The sequence below is a fragment of the Pipra filicauda genome, unplaced genomic scaffold (genome assembly GCF_003945595.2).
Source record: "Pipra filicauda isolate LSUMZ 115617 unplaced genomic scaffold, ASM394559v2 scaffold356_size1356884_pilon, whole genome shotgun sequence".
NCBI classification, from domain to species: domain Eukaryota; kingdom Metazoa; phylum Chordata; class Aves; order Passeriformes; family Pipridae; genus Pipra; species Pipra filicauda.
The window spans coordinates 110,052-137,723 of record NW_024104483.1 but is presented as its reverse complement, the minus strand read 5'-3'; the positions used below and the strand labels follow the sequence as shown (position 1 = coordinate 137,723).

At 39.0% G+C, this 27,672-nt stretch overlaps 1 protein-coding gene across 1 annotated transcript in view; it reads left to right on the top strand.

The window, feature by feature from the left end:
* LOC114001849 (collagen alpha-1(XV) chain-like) overlaps positions 1-27,672 on the top strand; it is a 125,951-nt gene that overhangs the window by 72,013 nt on the left and 26,266 nt on the right. The window contains exons 14-26 of the mRNA XM_027747395.2: positions 1,334-1,369; positions 1,885-2,037; positions 5,092-5,154; positions 7,996-8,040; positions 10,427-10,462; positions 13,010-13,072; positions 13,974-14,009; positions 14,103-14,186; positions 20,252-20,317; positions 22,150-22,185; positions 24,625-24,687; positions 26,674-26,751; positions 26,871-26,906. Coding sequence (XP_027603196.2) covers positions 1,334-1,369; positions 1,885-2,037; positions 5,092-5,154; positions 7,996-8,040; positions 10,427-10,462; positions 13,010-13,072; positions 13,974-14,009; positions 14,103-14,186; positions 20,252-20,317; positions 22,150-22,185; positions 24,625-24,687; positions 26,674-26,751; positions 26,871-26,906 — 795 coding nt within the window. The remainder of the gene's footprint in view (positions 1-1,333; positions 1,370-1,884; positions 2,038-5,091; positions 5,155-7,995; positions 8,041-10,426; positions 10,463-13,009; positions 13,073-13,973; positions 14,010-14,102; positions 14,187-20,251; positions 20,318-22,149; positions 22,186-24,624; positions 24,688-26,673; positions 26,752-26,870; positions 26,907-27,672) is intronic.

The following is a 27,672-nucleotide window of genomic DNA, read 5'->3' as shown; positions in this document are numbered from 1 at the left end:
TTGATTTATTTTTGTCTCTGAAGGCTGAAGGTTCTGAGTTGTGGTTTCAAAAGCCTGAGTTGTTAAAAGTTCAGCCCACATGGGAACCAGCAGCTATCCAGAAAACGCAGTATATATATTACAAAGCAGGCACCCAAAATCTGTGTCCATTGTAATAAGTGGTATGTGTTTTACATGAAGGAGTTTAGGAATAGAAAGAAGTCTAGCTGAAGTAAACTGAATCTGAATTGCATATTATAGGAAGAGACTGATGTGGAAAGGGAAGTGATTGGAAGAGACAGTAAATTTTCCAAAAATGCATAATCCTCAAAAAAAGGACAAAACTCAAATGTTTTGCCTCACTAAGTGTGTTTTGCTGCATTGTGTAATTTGATAAAAGTTCAGTCAGAAATTAAGTACTACATGTTTGCATCTGCTCAATACAATCCCAAGCACACTGACATAATAGAATTTTTTACATTTCTACTTCTAATTTTTTTTCTGAAAACCTTGATTTAATCTATATTACAGTATCTATTTTAATAATTGTTACTAATTAATCCAGGGAAGATTACAGGGAGAAACTGCGGGATGCACTGAAAATAGATTCAGTTTGTTCCTTGGAGTAACATTTGACATGGGGTTTTGCCGTTGCTTTTGGAAGAAAACTATCATTTTACTCCTGGTGCTTACTCATTTTTTTCAAACCCTACTAAATTAATATTTCTGTTGAGTGAGTAAGGACAGGAGCTTGCCAATATAACAATTAATTCCACTAGATTCAGTGCAATTTGGAAAAGAGGTATTAGCATGCTGTGACTTTCTGTCTATTCAATGAACTAGAAGTGGAAAAAAACAGTATGTAAGTGAAAGTGTATAAAAGCAAATCTTGGCAAAATCTTGATTGCTGCAGAGGAACCTTAAAATCATACTACTCATCACATCCTGTGTTTGGAATGGTGCCCTAGACAACGCGTGGGATCAGTTTCCACTTCTTATATCCCATAAGAATCTTGACATTTGCGTTCAGAAGCATGAGGATGTGACCTGCAATGCTTAACTATGTGCGTTCCAAACCTTTAAAATCTGCAGCAATAATTAAAATACAATATTGCATTCTGTCAGCATATCAGACCAGAGCTGTTAATATGTAATTATAACTCCTGAATTACAAATAGTTTCCTTTTTAACTATGAGATCTGGTGTTTCAAATAAACGACATTCACGTAAAGGACATCAGATTAATAACACAGAAATCTGTAGCATTTTTATTAAGGAAAAATATCATAAATTTGTTTTTGTTGCCTGTCTAATGCTCTTACTGCAAATATTTAGGATTGATTTTCTTTTACAGGGTGATCAAGGTCTTCCTGGTTCTGTTGGTCCAAAGGTAACAAAAAGACAGTGTCTCTATAGAGTGACAGTATCACTCTGATACAGGACATTACTGAAAAAGGGATGAGAAACCTAAAAGATTATTGTTGTGAAAACTAATGAAGTCAACAAAGTTGGCTTCTCGATTGGCCAACATACTGCCTTATGAAGCTTGGCCAACAGGTTGAGAGAGGTGATACTCCTTCTCCACTCTGCTTTCATGAGACCACACCTGGAGTACTGTGTCCAGCCCTGGGACCCCCAGCATGACAAAGACTGTTGGAGCAAATCCAGGAGAGGGCCATGATGATCAGAGGTGACCGATCATCTTCATGATGACCAAGGCCAAGCTGGACAGGGCTTTGAGCAACCTGGTCTAGTGGAAGCTGTCCCTGCCCGTGGCATGGGGATTGAAACTAGATGAGCTTGAAAGTCTTTTCCAACCCAAACCATTCTGGGATTCTATAGATCTACTTACTTGCATCTAATTATGCACATTTAGTATATGAATAGACTGACTTTTTATTTTAGGGTGATACTGGAGTCACTGGATCAATAGGCCCCAAAGGAGAAGCCGGTGCTCTTGGGTCTCCTGGGAAACCTGGACCACCAGGACCTCCCGGGCCTCCTGGACCCCCTGGACCTCCTGGACCGCCAGGACTAAGCTATAGCTTGGGATTTGAGGTACTTTGCTATTATGGAGTTTGTTGTAGGTATGAATATATTTCCTCCAGAGGACGGGCAATGTGATCACCTGTGTATTTTACAAGTATTTGAGGATGAATTTATGACAGGGAGAATAATTTTTTCTAGATTGAAATTTGCCTAGGAGTAGCCTACAGTTCCTTTTACATTTGACCATAAAATTGGCCATGCTTAGACCATGGAAGTAATTGACTTCTTTGGGAAATATTCATTGAACTATTTAGTGGTAACAGTGTTCAGGTGCTATTTTTGATGCTTATATCATTGCTAATATAAAATACTCAAATACTGTACTACAAGGGAAAATTCTTTATCACTTTTTCTTATGTAAGTAATTCAGAGCAGCAATCAAAATGTACACAGAGACCTGACAGTATTCATTAAAAGGAAACTCCAGGCCCCCCTAAAGTTATGACATTTCCCATGTTGTCACTCATGAGGCCACAAGTTTAGTTTAGGCATGGCATGGTGTCAAGTGTAAATACAGAGACACATGTTGGTCATTTCTGACCTCATGGGCTGTTCTCCATAGAAGAAAAGTGTTCTATTACAAAATAAAATTATGGATGCAAACACAGAAGGATCTCAGCTCTAACTGCAGTAAAAATATCTTAACTGGCTTTATCTTGAACTTCATCTAGTCCAAGCAAAATTGGCATATTTGTCATTTCACTATGAGGAATACTACTGTAAACAGGCTTGCTAGTTCTAGCTGATCTTTTGAATGCCCACCCCTGCCATCTGTTAAGGCATCACCATGGTCTACCAGTTTGTTAGGGTGACACTACTTTTTGGTTGGCAGTCTGTTTATTGCTGTAAGACTGTTTCTGCAAAACATTCCTGTTAGCACTTGTTAGCATCTGTGATCAGCTATGTGCAAAAACCAAATGGCATGGGGTTTGCTGGCACTTATGCTTGCCAAAAGAACAGTTTGAGCTGCAGAAGGTACCTGATAAACCCATTAAAAACATGCAGATGTCAAAAGAGATGGTGTTATATAAAACAGGCATCAAGCACCCTCTTAAAGGGAAAAACAGACTGGCACAGAGCAGTCAAGGGAAAGGACCCAGAAACACAATTTGTGGTTTACCCTAAGCAGTGAGTATTTAGTTTAACAAAGAGAATATAAGGACATTTTCTGTTGGTATATGAGACATTGATGGCTGATGGTGGAGCAGAATGAAAGTCTGAATAACATTCAGTATCGGGTGAAATTACGTGAAAAGTCTTCCTTGGCCCCAAAAGGAAGGACTTGATTCCAGCTGTGCATTCCTTCTGCTTCTCTTGCTCCTGTGCAATTGGTAGAAAGGGCAAAAGAATTAGATCTCTCATTTTCAGTGGAGTCAGGTCAACTGATGTTTTCCATAACTTCGGCATTAGGCTGTCCTTCAGTAGCAGCTTAAGCTCATCTAATTGGTCTCCCACCCTTTCCCTTACACCATCTCCAGAGTGCATCACACTTATGCTAATCCTAGCCATTTCAAGTCACAAACTAGCATAAAGCTAAGTAGGCAAGGAGTGTGGGTCCTCTAAACATGGCAAATTGATACAAGGGCTCATGGTCACTAAGAGGTGGAGATTCTGCTTTGTTCCTGTTCCTTTTCCCATCTCAGACGTTCCTGGTACATGCTTGCCCTTCACATACACTAACAAGCAGCGTTCCATCAATTCTTCAGCAAGCCAATTTAATTTACTTAAAGTTTAGAGAACCATCCCAGAATGATCCCACACCCAAAAAGTAGCATATTTTCTGCCATTTTAGTGATGTAAAGGAAAGTGAGAGGATTCAACACATAGCACTGATGTTGAAAATGAAAGCTGTATGGCTCTGAGCAAGGAAGTGGAACAAAGAAAGATTAAGATTTTCTCTTTTCAGAAAAAGGCAAAAATTAAGCCAGCACAGCTGCAATTAAAACTGTGGCTAAAAGCAAGTGAACAGTTTCCTGCTGGCATGGTTCATCCAGATGTTTTGAAGCACATCTAGACAAGTCTAGACTAGGCATAAGACAAGGGATAGGAGCATGACAGGGATGGTGCTGGGAGTGAAACAGGTAATTGTGGCAGCCTGCAACTTTACTTCTTTGCTGCTTTGCAACTGGCAGCTCCTGCTTCTGCCATGGATCTGGAATGTCAAAAACAATGAAAGCTGGAGGGAGGTTGCTGCTTTCTGTGTAGTTTCCTTTAAAACTACTAGAAAATCTCCACAGAAATATGGATACTGCTCTCAAAGACTCCCACTACACAGACTTCTTTCTGAATTCAACAGAAGGTCATGGCAATGGACAGTGTGCTGGAGCAGATGACTTATAAGGAAATTCCTAGGGAACCAAGCTTGCTCAGTCTGGAGAAGGCTTAAGTCTCCATCCCTGGAAGGTTCCAAGGTCTGAGGAGACAAAGCCCTAAACAACCTGATTTGAATTTAGTGGTGACACTGCTTTCAATAGAAGGTTGGGCTAGATGGCCTCTGAGATCCCTTTCAACATAATGAATTGTACAATTTTGTGATGGAACATTTTTTTTCTGCTTAATTTCAGTAAGCTGTATTTTAGGCAGGAGTTCAGCATTCAGTTAGGAAGGATCTTCATTTGCGAAAAATTATTGCTGCTCTTACCAAACTGTCTGCAATTTCTTCTGGCCATAAGTCAGTTCTGTAACCCTTACTATGGTGTTTCTGTAGCTGGGTGGTAGGTAAATGCTAAACAGAAAAATACTGCTACAGAATGCTTAAACATAGTACATACTTAAAAGTGTGATGTTGTCTCACTTCTGCCTGGTGCTGTGCAGCCTGAAGTGCTGGAGAAATGGTGTCAAATTGGCAAGATAGTAAAGAACAGAGTTTCTGTAAGGAAGATCAATATGGGTCTATCACATTTGAGTGGAGCCTATCTCAAGAACATCATCCATTGGTCAAAAAAAAAGGTTAATGAGAAAAGATAAAAATATATGTTTCTGGTTTTTACAGGACTCCAGAAAACAGAACAGTTACAAAATTTTAAATTCTTAAATTCTGTAGCATTTTTTCTCTTCCATTAGGACATGGAAGGATCAGGTAGCCTGTTAAGTGAATCCAGAATTCCAGGATCAAAGAGGCCAAAGGTAAGTGGATTTTTTGGGGGAAGGGAGTGTAGTTTGTTGTTGGGTTGTTGAGAGATTTTTTCAAGACAAAAGTGTCCTCCTTTCTACACTGGACTGGATTCACTTGCTCTAGAATGGTATTACAACAACTGTGTCCTCCAAAGAATATGAATAGTATTTCTCTGATACCTCATTAGCTAATGATTTTTAGATTCTACTCTGGTATATTTTTGAGCTATTAAAGGATGATATAGGGGGATGATATTATCTAGCTCTCTATTTCTTTTTTTACCCCAATAGATTCCCTTCTTGCATATGAAGATGAATTACGTATATGAAAATGAAACTGAAATGTTGTAGTTTGACAATCAAATGTGCATAATTTGACATGCCACTTTGAAACTAAAAATTGTTCCCAGTAGTGTGGATAAATGTCATAGAAAAAGAGATGCTTTTTTTCCTCCATCACTGTGTCTCAGGACATTTTTTGCTAGCATGGGACACTTTAAATAATCAAGTAGGGAATATGGGAATATAATGCATCAGTGCCTACAGATCATTTGGATTTCCTTTCATTCTTAGCAATATCATCAAAACTGCAGCCTATGATGCCTTTCCCAAAGCAGGCAATTATCCAGCATTTCCCTTACAGAACTGTCTGCACTGTTCTAGTTTGGTTTTCAGATGTCCTGCCGCTGTGCTCACTCCAAAAGAAATGTTTGAACTTTCAAAGCATAGATTTGTAAGGATGGCTCTTGTTGTCCAAGTTTGGAGAAAGTGCTGCTGCTGCTGACCTTGGGTTATGATAGATGACAGACTGTACAGTTAGGCAACAGTACACAATCATTGCAAATAAGGCAAACCCTGTACTGGAATGTATCAGAAAGATACAGATGTAGAGATGTTATTGTTACAGGCCTTCCCTCAGGGCTAGTGAGGCTGCATTGAAGTACCAAAGCCATTTTCTTCTACTCACTACAAGAAGGATGTGGAGAACACAGTCCAGCAGAGACCTGTACAGAGGACATGGGACCTAAAGTCCATGGCCAATGAGGAGAGGCTGAAGGAGCTCCAGTTTAGTCTGGCAAAAAAGGAGACCAAGGCATGATCCGATAGCAGCTGACAAGTCTCTGAGGGGCAACTGCAAATATGGTGAAGCCAAACTGTTCCTTGTAGTGTCAGATGGTGCAACAAGGGACAGTGGTCACAATTCACAGCTTGAGATGTTCAGGCTGAGACTTACCAGAAGCCTGTTCATTAGGAGGTTGGTAGAGAACTGGAGCAATTTGCAGAAGACCTGTTGTTGGAAGTTATCAAGACTTTGCTGGACAGAGACACTGATCTGATCAAGAGCTGGTGACAGTTCTACTTTGAGGGGATGACTGGATTAGATGGCCTCCACAGGCCCTGTATAACCCTATTTCTATGATTCCATGAGTCATCAGAAACTAACTGAACAGGGGACAGGAGTGACTTTGAGCAGCTCTCTGCTGTGTTGGTTTAAAGTACTAATAATCATGAGTCACTGAAGTTATAGCTGACTCAATTTAATGGCTTAGAGACCTTTGACCCCTTTTATACCTTTTCCTGGATACTAAAAAGTGGCACAAAATAAGTTGCAAAAATAAGAATTGAATTTGTTAGCTGAAACAAGCTAATGTCCAAAACCAGGGCCAAAATTCCCTATTCTGACCTGCCTTAATGACAGCCTTACTCTCTTTTTTGGTTTTATAACAGGCTTTGTTTCCAAGTGACTCAGCTATAAATATTCAAAAAATGTCTTGTTGCAGTTGAAAAAAATTTTCCTATCACTACTCAATTAGTCTGCAAAGTTTGAGTCAGTAAAAAAGGTAAATAAGAATTTTGTTGTAATCATGAAAATGCTTTTATGTACTAACTGGTACTGCATTATGAGCCACTTACACCCATGAGAACTCCAGAGTCCCCAGTTGAGTTCGGGTGAAAACAGAGTATCTGCTTCTAAGAGTGTTGCAACTCGAAGCATCTGCCAGGAAATATATTACATTTATTATAACTATGTGTAGGAAATAAATTACATTTATTGGCACTATATTTGTACCTGTTGAAATTTTTATTCATCTTTTATCAGAAAATAGTTGTTATGTTTTGAAGTAGAAGTATCGAATTTATTTTGTCTGTGGGCTCAGCTCTCATTTCCAGGGTTTCTATTCTCTTTCTTCCACAGATCAGTGAAAAGTTTTGTTTGTGTTTTAGCATTATTTAGCATTTATTAGTGCCTTTGTATTCCAGATAGAGACAACTCAATCACTTTACTGAATTCCTTTTTTCTTCTATTCAACTTTTGAAAGTGATCAATAATGAACTGTTGTCCATTTTACCATCAAAGAGTCATAATTGTACTTTACAACTGATGTCACCATCCAGAGACATGATAGGAATTTGCATTTCCAAATGTTTTTTGAAACAAACCTTTTGGGAAACTGCTTTTAAACCAAGCAAGACTGTGTTACCTCTAAACTGGTAACATACGTTCATTTTAGCCAAGAAAGCAAATTCAAAAAATTGTAAGCAATTGCAACAAATGTGATTGAATAACTTCATTTCTAATATTTTCTAAAAATATGTGAAGTATTCAGTGACAACACTAAAGTTGTCTTCGTAAGAAGAAATCTTAGGTCTTTGCATGATAACATAGAGCAAGGCAGTATTTGTCGGAACAGCCACCCTAAAACAATGCTTATATTTTATTACTCTCTGCTGATACTGTTACAAAAACCATTGTTTTTGTAACAGTTGTGGTTGTGAATTAGGTTTTTTTCTGACAAAAATTATTAGGAAATGCTACACAGATTTACCAGTAAATTCACTGTGTTTTTATAGGGTTCTGCAGGAAGACAAGGACAGCGTGGACCATTAGGACCAAAGGTACAAACACTTGAAAGATAATCTATTTGGCTTTGGCATGTATTTTTTATATTTTTTTATTTCTATATTCCCAGAATTTGCCTGAACAAAACATCTTCTGTTTAATATTCGTATACTAATTAAGTATTAGGCAAGTTTTGTTCCCATTTACACTGAGTATCTACCCAGAATGTTTATTATTAGAATTATTTCATATTCACACCAGAGCAATGAATAAATCCTAGACGGGCCATTACACACCATGGCATTTGTGCTTAACATTTGGCAATTTCTCTTTTTTGGTCACTTATACATCAGTCTGGTTTCCCAGAGATTACATGTACACTGTTGAAAGAGAAATCTGCAGGAGGAGATGTTCTGGTATGATCCTAGAAATTGATAGGAAAACATTCTGGAAGGTGTTGGGAGCAAGAAGGGAGCTGTCATGACTACTTTGCCTTGGTTTGGATTTCAGCTCAGTAGTGACTGAATTTTTCCACTTTGATGCTGCTGTTGGTTATGTAACCCATGAGGAAAAAATGGAGAGATGAAAAATCAGAGAAGAAAAGGGCAGATTCTCAGAATGGGACCTTAGACAGGAAGAGGCTTTTCCTATTCCTACATAAAGCTTGAGTACTGTTCAGGTTAAAAGTACAGCATGACAACACCTTTTCAGCACTTTAATGTGAAGTTAAAGAAATTTGAAGTCTTCATTGCCCTGGGAAATGACATTAGCATTGAGAGAGCAGGAAATGGAAGACAGTAGGTGGGGGCCCCCCTCCTGTTCCCCTAAAATTTACACCTGAACTCACACACAGCAACAATCACTGACTACCCACTGCCAGCAATAACTGCAGCTGATTCCTAGGACAATAGCCATCAAAGATCTGACCAGCCCCCTATGTCTAGAGTCTATGGAGCTCAGCTTGTAAGGCTGAAAAAGCCCCTCTATCGAGTACTACTCCTGTTAATGCTGGAGCACATTACTTACGAGTGAAAAAATGAAAATTTGCACAACACGTGTTGATGAGTGATGCTGCAAAGGACTGGCAAGAATAGATGTGCTCTCACATGATGCCTCTCTGTGCACATGAGAGGTGCCGAGTCTCCATGCTGAAAATAGATTTTTTGTTAAGAACTTGTTCTCTGCCCTTAGCTAGAAATTTTGTTTCTAAGAAATGCTGCTTTACAAACACTTCAGAAATGGAGGTAGCATGATTCCTAGGATTCAGGAACTGGACCGGGACTGAGAAAATAGTCATAAACCTCAGCCAAGAGACTTCACCATCACCTACACTAATGTTTTAGTTGTTGAGTCTTGTCACTGGTCCCCAGGATACAGGAGAAACAGAAAGGAACATATTGCCTGACGTCTTACAAAATCAGGTATACTAGGGCAAAATTAATATAAAGTGGTTATAATACACTATCATTCTCATGGGTATGAATTCTACACCCACTTTTCATGATTATAAATTACTTCACTAGGCAACAGTGGCAAAATACAACAACCACCCACTTGCAAAAACCGAGAGCTAATGCATCACGAGGAGTTGAAGGTATCGTTCTCTTTCGTGCAGCCTTCACCATTCAAATATCCCACAGTAGTACAGCTGTCAGAGAGGACCTGCTGCGATCAGTTTTCTCTCTTTCCCAGCAAGTAAGCATAGATCCAAATTTTGCTTTCACTTTTATTATTATGAAAAACTGTTTTCATTAAAAAACAGTCTAGAGTCTTCATGCACTCATGAATATAAGCACTCCTAAAAAGCAGCAAGCATAAGCATAACATTTGAGGCAATGGCTGTAGCTCCTTAATGATTTATTCCTGCTTGTATTCTCTATCTCAAATGAAGTAAACAAAATTGCATATTCTCTGTCTTCGATGAAATTGAGGAACCATGTCCACTTAGAGCTAAGTGGAACAGTGGGAATCAGTCCCAAAGGTGAAATGGCACATTACACAGTGGTGTGATGTAGTGGCTGGGTAGGTGGAGAGAGCAGTAGTGTGGGGGAAACTGAGTTAACTGTTTTGAAGGAACATGGTGAGTCCTTTGCAGAGGCATAAGGCCATGGTTGCATTGCTAGATCTGGGGAATGTTACCATGTGCTGATTTCAGACATCAAAATGAAAGTTCAGGTGTGTGGCTTGGTAGATGCTCAGCAAAATAATGTGTGGTGACCAGAAACTGTTGAGATGTGGGTGGCAACTGGGAGATTAAACCCCCAGAACCAATTCACAAATGTATGCTGAGCATCACTTTACCAAAAATACACTGTGTTTTTACTACCCAGTTTACCACATTTAGTTTCTCTTTTTTGTAAGGAAAGTATAAACACGTATGTTTAAAATCCTTGCAGCTATTGTTCACTGTAATATCTGAGCCCTACTGTGTCTCTGTTTCAGGGAGAAAGAGGCAACACTGGTCTACCAGGTTCAAAGGTGGGAAGTTTATTTAACCCAATCTAAAACCTCATCCATTTCTTTCCTCAGTTTCCTTTCATGTCTTAATGCACTCAGAGGATAATAAATATTTCTTACTCGGTCAGCATATTGAAGTCCAGGATGGCTTCTCTGGGAAAACGAAACCCTTTCTCTGTTGAATTGTGATTATTAGGAGCCAGTTTAAGCCGGTGCTTAAGACTTCTGCTTAAAATATGGTTAAATTTGCATTTTAGAGCCTCGGGTGCAGGGTGCCATGGTGTCTTGTGAGGCCCTTTACATTTTCACCAGAACAAAAATTAAAATCAACCAAGCTTATATATAGAAAACTAAGTTCCACATGCCTCCTACTCCTTGATATCATGGTGTGTAGCTCACACCCCACACCAGAGCACTTCACCCATGACACAGGTCTGTGCTACAGTAGCAGGTTCATCGCTATCTTTATCCCTACCTATTCTACTTTAAACTCCTTTTGGAGCCCACCTCAAAGCTTCTGTTTGTGTCTGTGCTGCTTGTTGCTGTCCCTGGCTGACCTGAGTGCCTTTTGCAGGGATAAGCCACCAGAGAGCGCTGATGTAACTTATAGAAAATGAAAAGATAAAATAAATAAATAAATAAATTAAATTAAATATAAAATCTTCTCTTGCATTTGGGACAGCACTGAAATCAAGAGTTGCTCTAGGAAACAAGATAAAAGCAATTATGCTTGCTGAGTATTTACGAGAGTATTATCACAGTCTTCTAGCAGCATCTGCTTGTTTACTTTTTTAAAACAGACAACAATGTAGCATGACTCTGCTTGCCATAAAATCCATCTGCTGTACATATTTTGAGTGTTGTCATTTCACAGAGATATTTTTCAGCATGATAATTAAAGCTGATGCATGACACATAGGACAGTTGTTTAACTCTTCTTAATCTGTTTGAGACTACAGAATATTTTCTTACTTATTCTACATACATATGCTTTCTTCTGAGGTCCTTGTTCTAGTAATTATTATTGTCTCATGCGATAAGTACATTTCAGGCATGTCTTGTAGATGGAGTGTCTATAGGGCTGTTTAAAAAATAATCAATCTATCTTTTCAATCTTCAGATTTAAAAAGACCTTAGTCCTCTTATATTTGAGCAATGAACTACATTCTTAAAATATGGAGGGAGTTAGAAATCAGGATGTCTCTGAATACATTATTTGCAATAAAGCATCTTACCTCTCCTGGATCTTTTCTTCCAATTTAAATTTCATTAGGAAAATCAATGGGAGAAATTATTCAGCGTTTGTAATAGTAGGAATTTTTCAGGCAAGTACCAACATGCCTGAAATGACAATACTGTGTTGCAGAAATGCTGTTAGTCCAAAGTTATTTCTTCCGCCCAATTACCTTTGCTGCAGATAGATACTTAAAATTCCCCACAAGCACTGAGAGACTTAAGTCTCAAGTATCATTTTTACTAGACATGCAGATACCTAAATCCCAGTAGTTGTTTTGATGCCTAAACTCCATTAACATTCAGAGACACCTTTTATCTTGCACTTGTCTATAAAATGAAAAATAGTGCTTCAGAAATTATACTTTATTCTTGAGCCACACATTTTGCTGATCACAGACAAAAACCAGAAATAAGTGAGAATATCCTTTCTTAATGAAGTAGACACATTAAATCTCTTATGCTGCTACTATCTACTGTAAAAACCCCAAAAATATTTTCTTGAAGCAGACCAAAAGGCTAGAACCAAAACAGCCTTTTTCTAAAATAACAAACAAAAAACCAACTAAACAAACAAAAAAAATGCAAAAAAATCCTCTAAGCCGAACAAAAAAAAAAACCATACAAAACAAAACAAACACCAAAAAAACCCCCACCAATCTAACAAACAAAAAATAGCCCCCCTACTAAAACCAAATAGGGCTAATTGGTCACTTGGATGAATCATTAGGCTGCTCTGTGTCATTTCCTTTGCTCTTTCATACGACACAGAGAAAAGCATGCAAAAACTGTAGCTCACTGTTTATATGGTCCTTTAAGAGCCTTCTTTTATCCATTTTTTTCTGCATTATCATTTCTGCTTCTGTTTTTCCCATGGAATAGTGTGACTGTCAGATTCCTAGCAGTCATATACAGTCCTATATTTAACTACGGCAGGGGCTATCAAACCTTTTTGCCCCACATACCAACTCCTGAAATGCCTCTCCCTTCTCTTCCTCCAGCCTGAGAGTCACCTAACTGAAGGATGGAAATAAATCACCAAATGTATTTTGGGGAAAGCAACAAAATTCACTCTTTTGCTAACCAGAGGTGGGAGCAGTGAAGAATGACTGAAGCTGCATTAAAAAACACAACCCTGCTCTGGAGACGGTGAAAGAGAAGGAGGAGTGGAAAGAGCAGATGACTAATGAGATAATACTGACTCCATAGATGCTCCCCCAAACCTGCCTGTTAGTCCATTCAGAACCATATCTGTCCCTCCCCAGAGTGGCAGCATCCTGCTTGTGTGAAACTCAATACAATTTAGAGAGAATAACAATATATTTGTTGTGACAGGGAATGCCGGGCACAGATGGAAAACCAGGCTTTCCTGGCATTGCTGGGCATCCCGGAGGTGTGGTGAGTAGGGTTATCATAACCTGTGATCACCTAAGACACACTGGCTCCCAAACCTATGTCTTAGGGATTAGCAGGAGCCATAACAGTACTTGCTAACAATGTGTGGAGAGCTGGGGCAGCATTTGTCCTGCTTAACCTGGAACAATTACCTCAGACACCAAACACAGGAGCGGAGTGTCCCTTGCCCATGTCTCCCTCATCAATCAGAAGTGATAAAGGCATCTCTAGTGGCTAGTTCTGATTCCTTGATGCTCCTTCTGCTTTTAATTATTCAGAAATCAGCTCTGCTTTTAATTAGAGGAAAGCTAACAGGCTCATAGGTGATTTTAATGTATTTCTCATGCCTAAGACCCTCGAGGATTACAGAGCGCTTTGCCTGGGAAGTCCCACAGGTCCCCCGACGCCTTTCTCTCACTCGTGCCAGACAAACTGTCTGCATCCCCAGCACAGTGAGTTGATCAAGCTTAGAAATAACCTGCCTGAAAGATGACAGTTTAGGTCCCCTGTGTTCCTCTGTCCGGTCCACTGGGAAATCCCAGACACAACTGATGTGGTTAATGCTAGAAAAGGACAGCACAGCCAGGCATGGCTGATTTCAGTGCAGTGAAAGAAAGGTTCATTGAATTAATTCCCAACTAATTAAATGTTTTTTGCCCATTTTCTTCTGGTTGTCTGTGAACTCTGTCAAAAATTCTGGGAAATACTTTTAAACATCAGATTCTCAGAAGGTCTTAGTTGAAACCAGTTGGCCCTATGTGTGGTTTGAGAGAGCTGAGGATTGATCATGATCATTCCATACCTGCAACTTGCTGTTGCACTTTTTGTGAAGCTAAAAAAAGCATATTTCACAATTTTTATTTTTAAATCACTTATGATAATTTTTTTTTTTTACTGCACACAGGGTCCAAAAGGGGAGAAGGGTGACCCAGGACCTCAGGTGAGATTGTGTGGATTTCATTCTTTCCAAAAAACCTATGTGAAATGTAGTACTTGGTATATAGGTTTTCCACATGTAATGCTTTTGAAACAGGGTGAACCAGGAGAGAATGGGAACAGTATTGTGGGACCACCTGGACCACCAGGACCACCAGGACCGGTCATAGCAATACCTGAGGTAAGCATGTTTGTCAGGCACTGAAGTATGTAACTCATCTTACAGAGAAGAGGGCTCAGCTGGTTAACAAACTGGCAGTTATGATGTTGATATTCAGGTCATAAGTTTACTCCTTAAAACGAAAGAATCTCAATATGTCTCTGTATCAAATGGATTTGTTTTGAAAAGGTTAAATAGAAAGAAAGTGGGCAAAGACCTTACATACCCCTCACAAACTCTTCAGGTGATTCTGCAGGAGTTGTGAACATCAAATAAAAATCAACATAGAAATACAAAACTGGGAATGTTTAACTAAGCAAAGTGCTCAAGACACAGCAGTATGTAGGGGAGAGAAGTGTTTTCTGACAGTTGTCCACTATACAAACGAGAGCACTGATTCCGTTGTGGAAGCAAGAGCCAAAAGCACCAGAGGATAAAATACTAGCAACTCATAAAAACTCTCCAGTATCCTTTAGATGCACGTACATTTTCAGTTAGTTTTGCTTTGTGGATATCAGCCTTTGCAAAGCAATACTATTAGCAGTAATGAAGGCTAGAGATTAGGATTAACCCCATTTCAAGCTTACAACAAAAATCCTTGTAGTTGGCTTGATGTGACATTAAGATCTGGAGAAAATGTGAGTGATTGCAGGAAACTTCACCTCTGAGAGGTGGAGGTGCCTGAAACAGCCAGACTTGTCCATAGGAATGCATAGAAGGGCAGTAAGAAGCAATTTCTGATTGCGAGAAGGGAAAGTGTCCAGCTGAGATATCTGTATTAGGGGGAACTTGACTCCAACATTATCATAAAGCTGAACTGCACATAACCTTTTTTTGACTGAAATAACTAGGCTTTCACTCAGGTTTCTGCTACTGAGAACAAATATAGCATCCCATAGGCCACATCACCAGTCCCAAAAAAATTGTTTTCTTTATTAAATTTACTGGGATTCCATGCAGAATCTCAGGATCTTGGATCCTGAGTTGTAGATGAGCAGAAATCAGGATACATTTCCGTGTAGATTCACAGAAATGTTAGCTGTGTGAAGATCATCTAGTTTGAAGTCCTGCTCAAAATGGGACTGTCACCAGCTCTACACTTTATCCAAGCTTTATTCAAACATTTCTGTTGGAGTTTCTAGGGAATTCCTCAATAGCTGTGATAGAAATGCTCATGCAAACTTCATGTTCTTTCTCACAGCCCTGCCCCAGTGCCACTGTGGGGCCTTAATTCTTATCAGTGATTAAACAGCTCTGTTTGCAGTAATTATAAACCTCAGTGTGTTGCTCCTTAGTTCATTTATACTTGAAAAAAACACTGTGAGAGCCTCAGAGGGAGGAGAAAATGTATATGAAATGTAAAAAATATTGCTGAAGCTGACATAGCAAACTAATGACACTAGTTTGCTGGAGGCTGCACGGCTCCCTAACACATGATAGTCACAGTCCACACATCTGTGTAGTGTATAGCTATGTCTGAAGAAACCTAGCGTGCATCCTGAAGAAACCTAGTGTGCATCCTGTGAATTCTCCTGAACTACTGTATGAACTACCTTTACCACACATTACAGAAATGTATAGAGCCTGATAGAAGTTGTATTGCATTAGGTGTATTACAAATCCATACAGAAGCCCATTTCCTTCTCTAAATGCTTTGGATTTTTAGAAGTAAGCTCTCTTAAAAAATAGGGAGCATAATATAGATGGCTTCATATACCTGTAGCAAACAGGTGTTCTGGGGAGTTACAGCAAGAGCCTAATATGCTTCAAATCCTTTGTATTGTTAATCATATGATTTCTCTGAGGACTTGCTGTACTGGATTTTGATACAGTTAATTAAACAAGTGTGGAAGTATATGTCACTATGTATGACATTGAATTCTGCCTACCTCACAAATGTTTGTGTAAGAGCAGGACATTTTATACATTTGCTGAGATAGAAGGTTAAATTTTCCAAGTGTGTTTTGTTGGCTCAGTCTCTCATCTTTCATAGTTTGCTTCAGATACAGAAAGAACTTTTGCAAGTAGACCTATCAATGGCAGTTGGAATTGCAGAACTAAAATAAATACCAGTGCCAGCTGTTGTAATGTGGATATTGGCTTGATGTGGGGTAGAGCAGCAGAGATCAATTCAGCGATTTAAGTGAACCATGGGGCAGTTAGAGAGATCGCTCCCCAGGTCAGGGTCATTTAGTCCATTCATTTAACCATTGTATAGCCAAGGACAAATAGTTCTCAAGCTATGGAATTCCAGTGGACTACTCTGTCAGAGTTGGAAGGATGTTTTCTTAGAAAGGGCTGTGTGGCTACAACTAAGCAGATTCTATGTTTCTTGACCAAAATAAAAGCAGTAAAGCACTTTCAGTATTGTTGAAATATTAAGACCTGGTGTGGACAGCTGTGGCTCAGGGCCAGGCCTCCCCAGCATGTGGCCAATAGCACATTGACTGAACTGCACTGAAAAGTGGACCTTGTTTTCCTCCTCATTTAACTTGATCCCTATGTGAACTGAGGGGATTTGGCCTTCAGGAACCACTTCTAACACAGTAAAAATACATGGTAAGATAGAACTGAGGTCTGTAGTGTAACCTATCCATTTCCAGGCTTCTGCAGTACCCACCAGCACTGTGGGTCTCAGGGGGCTTCCCATCCTCGCCACCTTCTCTGTTGCCTCCTGTGACTGGTCAGGAAGTCTGCTCTGACCTGTCCTGTTTAAAAAGTGTCCCTCTGTTTGCTGCTCTTCAATATTCCAAAACACTAAAATCGGTATTTCTCATCCTTTATTGGCTATTTCACTCTTTTAAAGCATAGTCTCTGATACTCAGTGCATTTTCATGAATGGATAACCAGAAAACCATATTAATTGTTGCTATGATTTTATCACACAAATGTAGTTAGGCGTAGTACAGAAGTAATTTCAAACAGAGAAATGTTATTGGATTTAAATTTCAAACTTTTAAACAATTATATTTGGCTGCCATTATTCATCCATAGAAACAAAAGTCCTGGAGAAAGTCCTGAATAAAGGTTAATGTTAAGTGTGTAAAGTAAAAGTCAAAATATTTTGTTCCCTGTGTTCTTTCTGTAATTCTAATTAGGCCATATTCATGCCATTTGGGTACAAAGCTGAAGGTTTACTTAGAACCCAAGCCAGACAATCATCCTAAAACATAACAGTGATGAAAATATTAAAACAAGGTTCTCCTTACTTTGTAGTCTTCACTTTCTGAACTAATTTGATATGTTGAAGAGTTATATTGCTGGATTGTTGATATTAAAGCTATTTTCACACCCAAACATAAATAACTCTACACCTGGAGGAGGTGGTGAAGAGTACAGTCTTTTTCTCTAATCATCACTCTTGAACCCTGTGTTTTCAAATCTTCTTCAGCATTATGTACAGTTTCTGACTTCCAACCACAATTTCCATTTGCAGATCAACTCTGTTTATAAAATATACAATGTGCCTGATCCCAAGCTCAGCAAAGTCTTTGGGATTCTTTCCACTGACTTCAGTATAGTTTGGATTGAGCCCAAAAACAATGAATACTGAGTAATTCCACAATGAAAAGACAGCGTAAACCCAGGGCTCCTGGATTTCTGCCACCAGTTGTAGATAAAGCAGAATGATTGCAGCAGCAGGACTCTTTTATTAATGTCATTAATGTCGCAGCCCATGTCCTGTTCCCTTTCTGGGCAATATACAACTGGAAATAGAGTGGGACCAACAGCACCGCACTACCCCTGAAGCAATGTAGCAGAGCTCATGAAGGCTGGGACATGGATTGCTGTCTGCAGGATTTAAACTGCCTTTTTATTTGACAATTTTCCAGTGGTTTTTGTAGAACATGAGGACAGGGAGTGGGAAGCAGCACCCACTAAAATTAACAAGCTTTAGCTGCATGAATCGTGCCAATATGACCTTAAAGCACAGAAAGTTGACCGTACACTGCCATGCTCAGATAAGATAGGATAGGATAACTTAGAATAGGATAGGATAGGATAGCATAGCATAGCCTAGCATAGCATAGCATAAGATGTGTGATGTGGCCAAGCAGGTCTGTCCTCTTTTGTGTCCTACTTCACACACCAGATTAGAAAAATAGTATTCAGACTCATAAGAATATTGGAAGTGATCTCTGGTCAAACCTCTTATTCAAAGCAGGGTAGCTTTAAACTCAGTTCCTGGATACTGTATTCATAACAAATGTTGGAAAAGAATGTGATCTGATAGCATTGATCTGCACATGGTAACAGGCAGAAAAAGAGGCATTCAGATTTCACAATACCTCAGTGACAATATGTTTATTCATGTGCTAAGTAAATCCCTGGCACCTGAAGGCATGCCCTGCCTTGGCCTTGTGAAATTCAGATTTTCACTGCATGGAATGGGAATATAGCACTTCATATAGAGCCTTATATAGAATTGGACGGCATGGCTTGCCTGTTAAGCAAATGCACAAGTTGAAGCTTCCAAGAAGATTCAGCATGTACTTCTGAATCCAAAACAAGGCTAAAGTGTCCAATGGGACTGTTGGAGTGAAAGAAATTAAACAAAGGACAAAGACACTAAGGACATCTTTTCACCTAGAACATTTATGTGGCATCAGCACTTACATATTGTCAGTCTTGAATTGTACTGTAAGACCATATGATATAACATTGGGAACACCTATTTAAACCAGAACAGTAGCTATCTGAAACCAAAATGAAAGCCTAATCGTAATATCAGGACAAGAATCTGATAGGGAGCAGCCAACATGGATTTACTAATGGCAGCTCATTCCTGATTAAAATCCTTGCTTCTCTGTGGACAAGGGATGGGCACTGGAATTTTCCTGGAATTTGTAGACCCACATTCTCCCACAGTCTTGCTATAACCAAACAGATGGCATATGAAGTCAATAAGAGGATGATAAAATACGTGGAAAATTGTCTAATTGATGGACTCAGAGAGTTGTGATTGGCATTCATAAGACTGCTTCTGAGTACTGTGTCCAGCTGTGAGATCCCCAGCACAAGAAAGATACTGACATAATGGAGCAAGCCCATGCAGGGCTGCCAAGATGTTCAGGGGACCGGAGTGCAGACAGAACTGGGTCTGCTCAGCCTGGCGAACAGCAGGCTAAGGAGAAGCTTTGCTGCTGTCTACAATTACCTAATCAGAAGATACAGAGAAGATGGAAGCAGCCTGTTCTCAGAGGTGTAATATTATAAGATGTAACAGACCCAAGTTGGAACAAGGGAAATTCCAAGTGAAAACTTTTTTACCCTGATGATGATCAAATACCGGAACTGACTGCCCAGAAGAATTGTGGCATCTCCATCCTTAGAGGTGTTCAGGATTTAACTAGACAAGGCCTTGAGTGACCTGATCCATTCAGACCTGCATTGAAGAGTGTTGGACCAGAGCTCCAAAAGTCCCTGTCCACCTTCATTATTATGATACTGTGATGGAATTATGCAGAAATCCTGGGCTGATGCTGAGCTCACTAATTCCAGGATAGGAATAATAGCATTGCTATTATACTGCTCTGTTCAGGGATCTTGAAACTCAGAACTGATTAGCATAGGTGCTGCTCCACATCCAAGGGACTATACTGTTTGGGGGATCCAAGCTAGTTTCAGACGCAGCAGTGTGATCAGAGCTTACTTAAGAATCACTGCATGGCACTGCGTGGTGTGATGCAGACATGCCAGAATATAATTCTAGCTTCAATTCTACAACAGAATGAGTTTGGTCAGGCTGATTCATTCTTAGAATGCCAGTGACATATTGGAATATAAAATCTTCATTTCGATCTCTGTCTTGTAGAGGAGAAGTGACTTCAGGCAGCAATATTTGGTGTCATAGCTTTCAAATTAAAAATGAGAGTTAATTAAATTTTCGAAAGCATTCTGAGATCCTTACTGAAGAAATGTAAAACAAATTCTGTTTTGTTATTCCTAATGTATAACAAAATTAGAAGTAAAGAGCCCTCACTGTAGCCATAGTTATAAAAAGATAATTTTCTGTACATTTCTAAAAATGTATGTGCCTTAGATAATCAATTTGAAATAACCTCTTTTTTAATCCCTTTTTTTAGTTACTACTCAATGACACAAATGGAATGTTTAATTTTACTGTAATTAAAGGACTGCTTGGGCCTCCAGTGAGTATACACTGCTTTGTTAAATTTTCAGATTTGCTCTGTCTTCAGTCTCTCCTTTTAAGTATCAACTAGAGATGAGTTTCCTGTGCTTTAAGATTGTGTTCCTGCTAACCTCAGCACTAAACTCTGTAGAAGTAGTTTAGGGTAGAACTGAATTCTGTGTGAAAAAATTACTTTTACACATTTGTGTGAAATAAAAAAATTGGCTTATCTCTGATTCTGAGCTATATGTTCAGTATCACAGAAATGTATAACTGTTCAAAAAACAGGGACCAAGATTTCCATAGCATTTGTCCCATTTTTTTCGCTTCTTGTTTTTCAAGTCACAAAATGTTGGGATGGAAGTATTTTGGTCATTTCTGCTTGAGACTGCAACTAGCAATGCTAGGCTCCTGTGTATGACTTAAGTCTCACAGCAATTAGAGCTGGGATGAAAAACTGGGAATTTTGTGAGATAAAAGAGATGTGATGATCAGGTTCTGTTTTGCAGTTAGCTCCAAAATAGTTCAGTCAAATATTTGAAATTCTGAATGCTTTTTGGTAATGATTTCAGGTTCCTAGGACTGGATCCAAACAGAAATCTACCTTTTCCAAGCTGTGGAGTCTATTCAAACTTGCCCAAAAGTGTTGCACTTTGCAAAATCTTAACCCCCACAAATTAAGGAACTTCCTTCACAGCTAGTTTCATTTGTGGACATTGTGTATTTTATTTTATTTTATCTTTTTTTCTTGTTTGTGAGCACAGTTGTCTCCGTCATATTCAATCCCTGATGAAATAAGGAAAGCCAGAATGTGCATAGCCAATAGCAGAATTTTACTCAACATAGCCAAAGTCTGAAAAAAACATATATCTTATTAATACATCTGTCCCCAAACAAATATTTACTAAGTCTGTCATTGAACAGGAAAGAAGGGCATTAGCTCCAACAACAGCATGTAACCTTCATCTGCTAGTCTAGCATGGCTCTTTCCCACTTGTTACACGATAGAACAACTTCATGTTATTGTGGTTGCAGCCAGCTGCGCTTATGGTAAAACTGTTTTCATGGAAGATGTGTTTCCTAACTGACTCTCCTAATCCCTGGACATAATAGGATGGCAGGATAGTATGGGCCCTCTTTTGTGAGCTCTGTTACTACAGGTAATTGCCATTCAACTACAGCAGAAATGCGTGGATTTGTAATAGCTGTTAGAGTCACATCCCTAAAGAGCGTTGACAAAAAGAAGCAGGTCCTGCAGCTTGAAGCACAGTTGCAATGGGAAAGGTTTGAACCTCAGCCTCTGAGCTCACCCCAGTCAGGAAAGAGGTGCAGGCTCATAGTGGGTAGCATAATAGAAATCCTGCTATTCTAGATCTAGATCTGAACTAGAACTGAAGTGTCTCTCTGCAGTTATCACAGCAGGACAATATGCCCAGTACAGATCCCAATCCACGTTTCTATTCACAGCCTATTACACACTCTATTTTTTATCCGCAGACATCCGGGAGAAAAATGGCAACTGTGGGCAGGCTATTGTGGTCTCTGTGCTGGCATCTGGAAAAGATTCAAAGAAGGCTGAATTATGGTTGCATGCCTTTCATATCTGGAAACTGTCACCTTTTTTTCAGCCTTTTCTGAATCGCTGTTTCTTCAGTTTTTGAACATAAATGCTTAGTTAGAAGCATAGAGCATAGCAGAACATTCACAACTTTACCATTGACTGAAGGAAGTTGTTAATTCAGTTGCAGATGAGTTGATATTCACAAATCACACAATATATGAAAAACACATATTCTGTTTTGCAAGTCTGTAATACGTGTTTGTAAAGGTGTGGGGGTTTTGATTTTGCAGGGGCCAGATGGAAAGCCAGGTCCACCAGGATTTCCTGTAAGTATTAATTTCCTTGGATTTAAGTTTTTTTCAATTTAGTTTAATATTTTTAAAAATTTGTATTGTACACAATTTGCACAAAGTCTAGTGAATTTTCATATGGGAGATGGCAGGTCTTTGTGGAATTGCCAGCTTTGGTAGAAATTTACTCTGTTGGAAATGAAGTATACTCTGATATGCTTATCTCAACGTCAGTTCTGTAGTTTAAATCAAGATGTAATTGAAGAAAAATTACTACCTAAGGAAAGACCTATGCAATAAAGGAGAAACAAATGGAGCAAATGGACTTCTAAAAGTTATCTTTGCATGTATATGTGATTGTGTTGTTATTTAGGTTTTTTTTTGTTACCACTACAGAATACAGTAAAGCCCTATGAGACATACACGTTTTATTTTATACTTTAGGAAACATTTATGATGTTTTTACAATAATGTGCCAGGGCTACCATGTAAGAATTGTGCAACCATAGTATCAAAAGGTGCCTTATTCTATGCTACCTACCGGTTGTGTTCAGACTGCCACACCATGCAAACATATAAAAACATCTTCATAAATGACTTGGATGCAGGACTTGAAGGGATGCTAACTAAGTTTGCAGATGATAAACAATTGGGGGGAGCAGTTGACTCCCTCAAAGACATGGAGGCCCTGCAGAAAGACCTCGACAAATTAGAGGACTGGGCAGTCACCAGTCACTTGAAGTTCAACAAGGGAAAGTGCCCAATTGTGTACTTGGGATGGGGCAACGCTGGATATACATACAGACTGGGGAATGAGATGCTAGAAAACAGTGCTGCGGAAAGAGTCCTGGGGATCCTGGTTGATGGCAAGTTGAATATGAGTCAGCAGTGCCCTGGCAGCCAGGAGGGCCAACCCTGTCCTGGGGGGCATCAGGCAAAGCATCACCAGCCAGTTGAGGGAGGGGATCGTCTCACTTTGCTATGCACTGGTGCGGCCTCACCTTGAATATTGTGGCAATTTTGGGTGCCACCATATGAGAAAGATATTAAGCTATTGGAGAGTGTCCAAAGGAGGGCAATGAAGATGGTGAAGGGTCTAGAGGGGAAGCCATACAAGGAATAGCTGAGGTCACTTGGTCTGTTCAGCCTAGAGAAGAGGAGATAGGGGAGACCTCATTGCAATCTACAACTTCCACATGACAGGAAGAGGAGTGGCAGGCACTGATCTCTACTCTCTGGTGACCAGTGACAGGACTTGGGGAATGGCATGAAGCTGTGTCAGGGGAGGTTTAGGTTGGATATTACGAAAAAGGTTTTCACCCAGAGGATGGTTGGGTGCTGGAACAGGCTCCACAAGGAAGTGGTCATAGCACCAAGCCTGACAGATTTCAAGAACATTTGGACAATGCTCTCAGGAACATGGTATCATTCTTGGGGTGTCCTTTGCAGGGCCAGGAACTGGACTTTAATGATCGTTGTAGGTCCCATCCAACTCAGTATATTCTATGATTCTGTGTTTATTTAGCTTATAACTTCAGATACTATTGATCATACTATTGTATTCATATTCTATGTAACATGATGGAATTATTTTCCCTTGTTATGATTTTTTTACAGTTCAGAGCATGCATAGTATCTAAGGATTCTTTGTCTTTTGCCTGAGAATAACTAAGTAGAAAACTGGGAAAGCTGACAAAAGATGTTAACAAAATGCTGGCAAATTTTCCAAAATTCTACACAAGGTTGTTTATTGAGTCCTGGGTATTGTGGTCTGCATAGGAAACCAAAGAAAGAAGGAAAAAACTCCTTAAAAATACTTCTCATTTGAAAAAGAGCTGATACCATTTAGAAAGTGGTATAACAAATTCGTGGTTTCTCTGTCATTTATGGAATCATGTAGAAATCATGTAGACTTGAGTTTAGTTCTTGGTGGGTAAAAAAAAATTGCTTCTGAATGCACTTACAATGGTGGATTGTAAAGCACAGTTTAATCTGAGTGGAATGCTTTCACCATGAACAGATAAAGAAATTATCTTGTTTTCAAATAGATAACCTCTGTTTCAGATAATTTTTTTTTTAACATACTGTTAAAAATATAGTTTCAGAAATTCTGTTGAAAATCAGTCTGGCTGAAAGATCATGGAGGGAGAGAATAGAGTATGGAGGAAATAGAGAATTTTGCATTGAATTTCCACTGTTATTAATGTTTGCATATTTCCCTTTGTGAATGTGTGTATCATCTACACTGTGATAAACATCAGAGATTTTTCATTTTGTTCTTTCTAACAGATTCTCCCTATGTGATACTTGGTTTAGGGAATAATATGATTCAAAGAGCAATTTAGTCCTATAAGAATTCTTAGATTGCAACCAGAGTGATTTAAGTTCCAGTTTGCCAGTTATTGAAAATTACATGGCCTAGCTCCATATCCTCAGCAGATATCACTATGGATTTATGTGCTTGTTTTTGCATAGGGCCCTCGGGGACCAAAGGGTGATACTGGTTTGCCTGGATCACAAGGACCCAAAGGACAACAGGTATAAGAACATGCACAGGGAAAAGTACATGCTGGGAAATGTTTTAGATGGCAAATACTTAGTGACATTAAAAGTTTAATGATTCTAACTTTAGTAGGGATTGTGATGTTAATAAATTCATGTGAAAAATTTACTAGGTGGAAATTGAAAGTGCTAAACAACATCCCTTGATATAATTCCACCAGGAGCTAATGTTCCTGCCCCCACGTTGAAATTCTGGAGTGCAGTGTGCACTTATCAATTAAGTCTGCATAAACTTAAACATGAAGTGACCTCTTCTTGCCAGCTGATTGCTGTGTTGACACTCCGGGATCCTATTCAAAAGGCCAAATAAAAAAAGATTGATCTTTTCCTCCTCCTTTGCCTACAGAATGAAGGCTGCAGTTTTCAATTCCCAAAGAACGTGTAAGACTTGGAGAGCTCTCTTTTTAGGATCCTTTCTCTTATTTCTTCATAAAAAGTGTGTATTTTATAGCATTCCTGGGATGTTACTAAAGGCCGACTCTTCTAGTTTGTAAATATTGCAGTTGTTCTGGTTTTCTTCCCCTTCTCATCCATCTGCAGGAAGCAGGGTAGAGATACATCTAATATCTTGGGGATAAAAAAATAAAAACAAAAACACTTTCAGCTTATTCTTTCTAAGTAGCTGACCACACTTTCTCACAAGGAAGACTTAGAAATGGTTAACTGTGGTTAGAAATGGGATTGTAGATGAAAAGCATCTTCGTTATTCAGAAGGAAACATCTCAGGCCGCAAATAGCAGTCCATTTTTGTCATAAGGTTTCCTGTTCTTTTACAGAGTGCGTAAAATGATCAAGCTTAACCTTGAAACTGGTTGTATGGGTTTTGGTTTGGTTTGTGGGGATTTTTACTTTCGTTTTTTAGTTGGCTCTTTTTTTTGGCTTCTACTGTCCACACTGGTAAGAACTCAAACCTTTGAAGCCATTATATTTTGTATCCACCAAAGACATAATGATGTATCTGAGGCTGTTTTTGAGGCATGAACACCAGATTATGCTCAAGACTGATGAAGGTGGAAACCACAATGAAGCTGTACAGACACTAGGAGCATTTTACTTTAAAGATCATGAAATTCAATTATCAGGTCAATAAAATCTCATTGAAGATAAAGTCAGTGAAGCCAACCAAGCCTTAGGGAGACTCCAAGATATCCAAAGTGTCTTCAAAGAGACTTCGAAGACACCAAAGATTTAAGAACCTGTGAGAGGAACTGAGTCATAGCACTTACAGCTCAATGAAAGCGCTATAACCTGGGCTGTCATTTTAATCACCAATGCAAGTGTTAGTTTCAAGCCAGATTTCTTCCATGAGATCTTGGGAAAGGTGTTGTGCCAAGATGCCCGAGTTAGGAAGAGGAAAGTTACAGCTGAAGATCCAGAGTGGGAACTAACTATATGCTAGCACCAAGAAGTGATAATTCTTGGTTGTGGAAGTGGAATGCAGAGGGTCACAATTTGAATGCTGGGAATTGGTCTTCATTAAAGTCAATGAAACTGCATCTTGCCAGGCATATAGAGAGAATGATTCATGCTTTTGTGATAGTAAAATCAGGACATTTACTGTTCTATCAAGATTTTACATTTCCAGCAGGATTTGCTGACCATTGTCTAAGCTGATGGTAGACAAGAAGACACCAGTAGCGTGTTTTGCCTTTTGCAGAGATCTTTTGTGAACACACCATGTTTCACATAGTTACTCTATGGAGAGTAATTTAAAGTCTTTTTAAAAAAATATGTACTTATTCATCTCAGGGTGATATTTTTATGTACTTTATTATGTTTTAAGAAAGACCATCCCTTTTCTCCCCCAGAATCCATCTTTACCCTACTCACACTGATATAACTTTATTTTTTATATTACAGTATGACTAATCTGTCATGCTTCAGACAGCAGTGATGCTGTTTTGACTTCTTCTGATTCACTGAGAACTGCTTTGTAAACAGTAATTACTTTGATAATTGCAGGGTGAAAAGGGAGAACCGGGAGCTATCATTGCTGCTGATGGATCTTTAACTGAATTAATAGGAAGAAAAGGAGAGAAGGTGAGCTAATACTGTGAGATGTTCCTCCAGAATGTTTGGTGGCCTTGTTACCACCTACCTCTGCTAGACATTGTAGAAATTCTCCATGTCATTTCTCTCTGTGTGTCTGTTCTCAACAGGGTGAAGCTGGAGTGGTGGGACCGGCGGGACCAATGGTAAGTCGACTCCAAAGATGAGTGGCACTTGTTTTTTTTAATTTTGATTTGGTTTTACAGATATTAGTGAATGTAAAGGTAGTTTGGTTTTGCTTTTCATTCCTTCTGAGAAGGGATGATATGGAGTATTCCTGCTTCAGGGTGATCAGTGTTGTGATAAACAAAGTCTTGTTTCTATAAGTTTTTGAATAGGAATTTATTATATGGTAAAAGCAAGCAGCCGGCTGGGTGACAGAAATGGGGACAAATTTCCCAAATCTGCACACACACTACAGTGTACATTTGGCATTTATCTTAGCTACCTCATGCATATTAATTATATCATATACATATACATTTTACAGTTTTTTGCTAAGCATTTAATATATGGGTTTTCTTACAGCTAAAGCTAAATGGTTATCTCTACAACTGGTCCTAATTCATGCGTTCTTGGACCAACAGGTGCCTAAAAGATTTAAAGTTCTACCATATTTTATTCTTAGGATAGTGGGGAGGTTTTAGGGCCCTTTGACCCTGTAAGGGTCTGTTTTATTTTGATGTAATCACCCATTTGTTTCACGAATCACAATTATTTATTTATCACAAATGTCCTTCAGAAAAGAATGTGGTCATTACATGGGTGGTGCTGCAAACTACTGACTTGATGCAGAGTTTAAATTCTGGTAGCACGAATGTATCTATTACTATCTAAACAGACAGTGATATATCATCAGAGCTAGAACCTTACAGAACTTATGACTGAGCGAACTGGGTTTGTTTAGCCCTG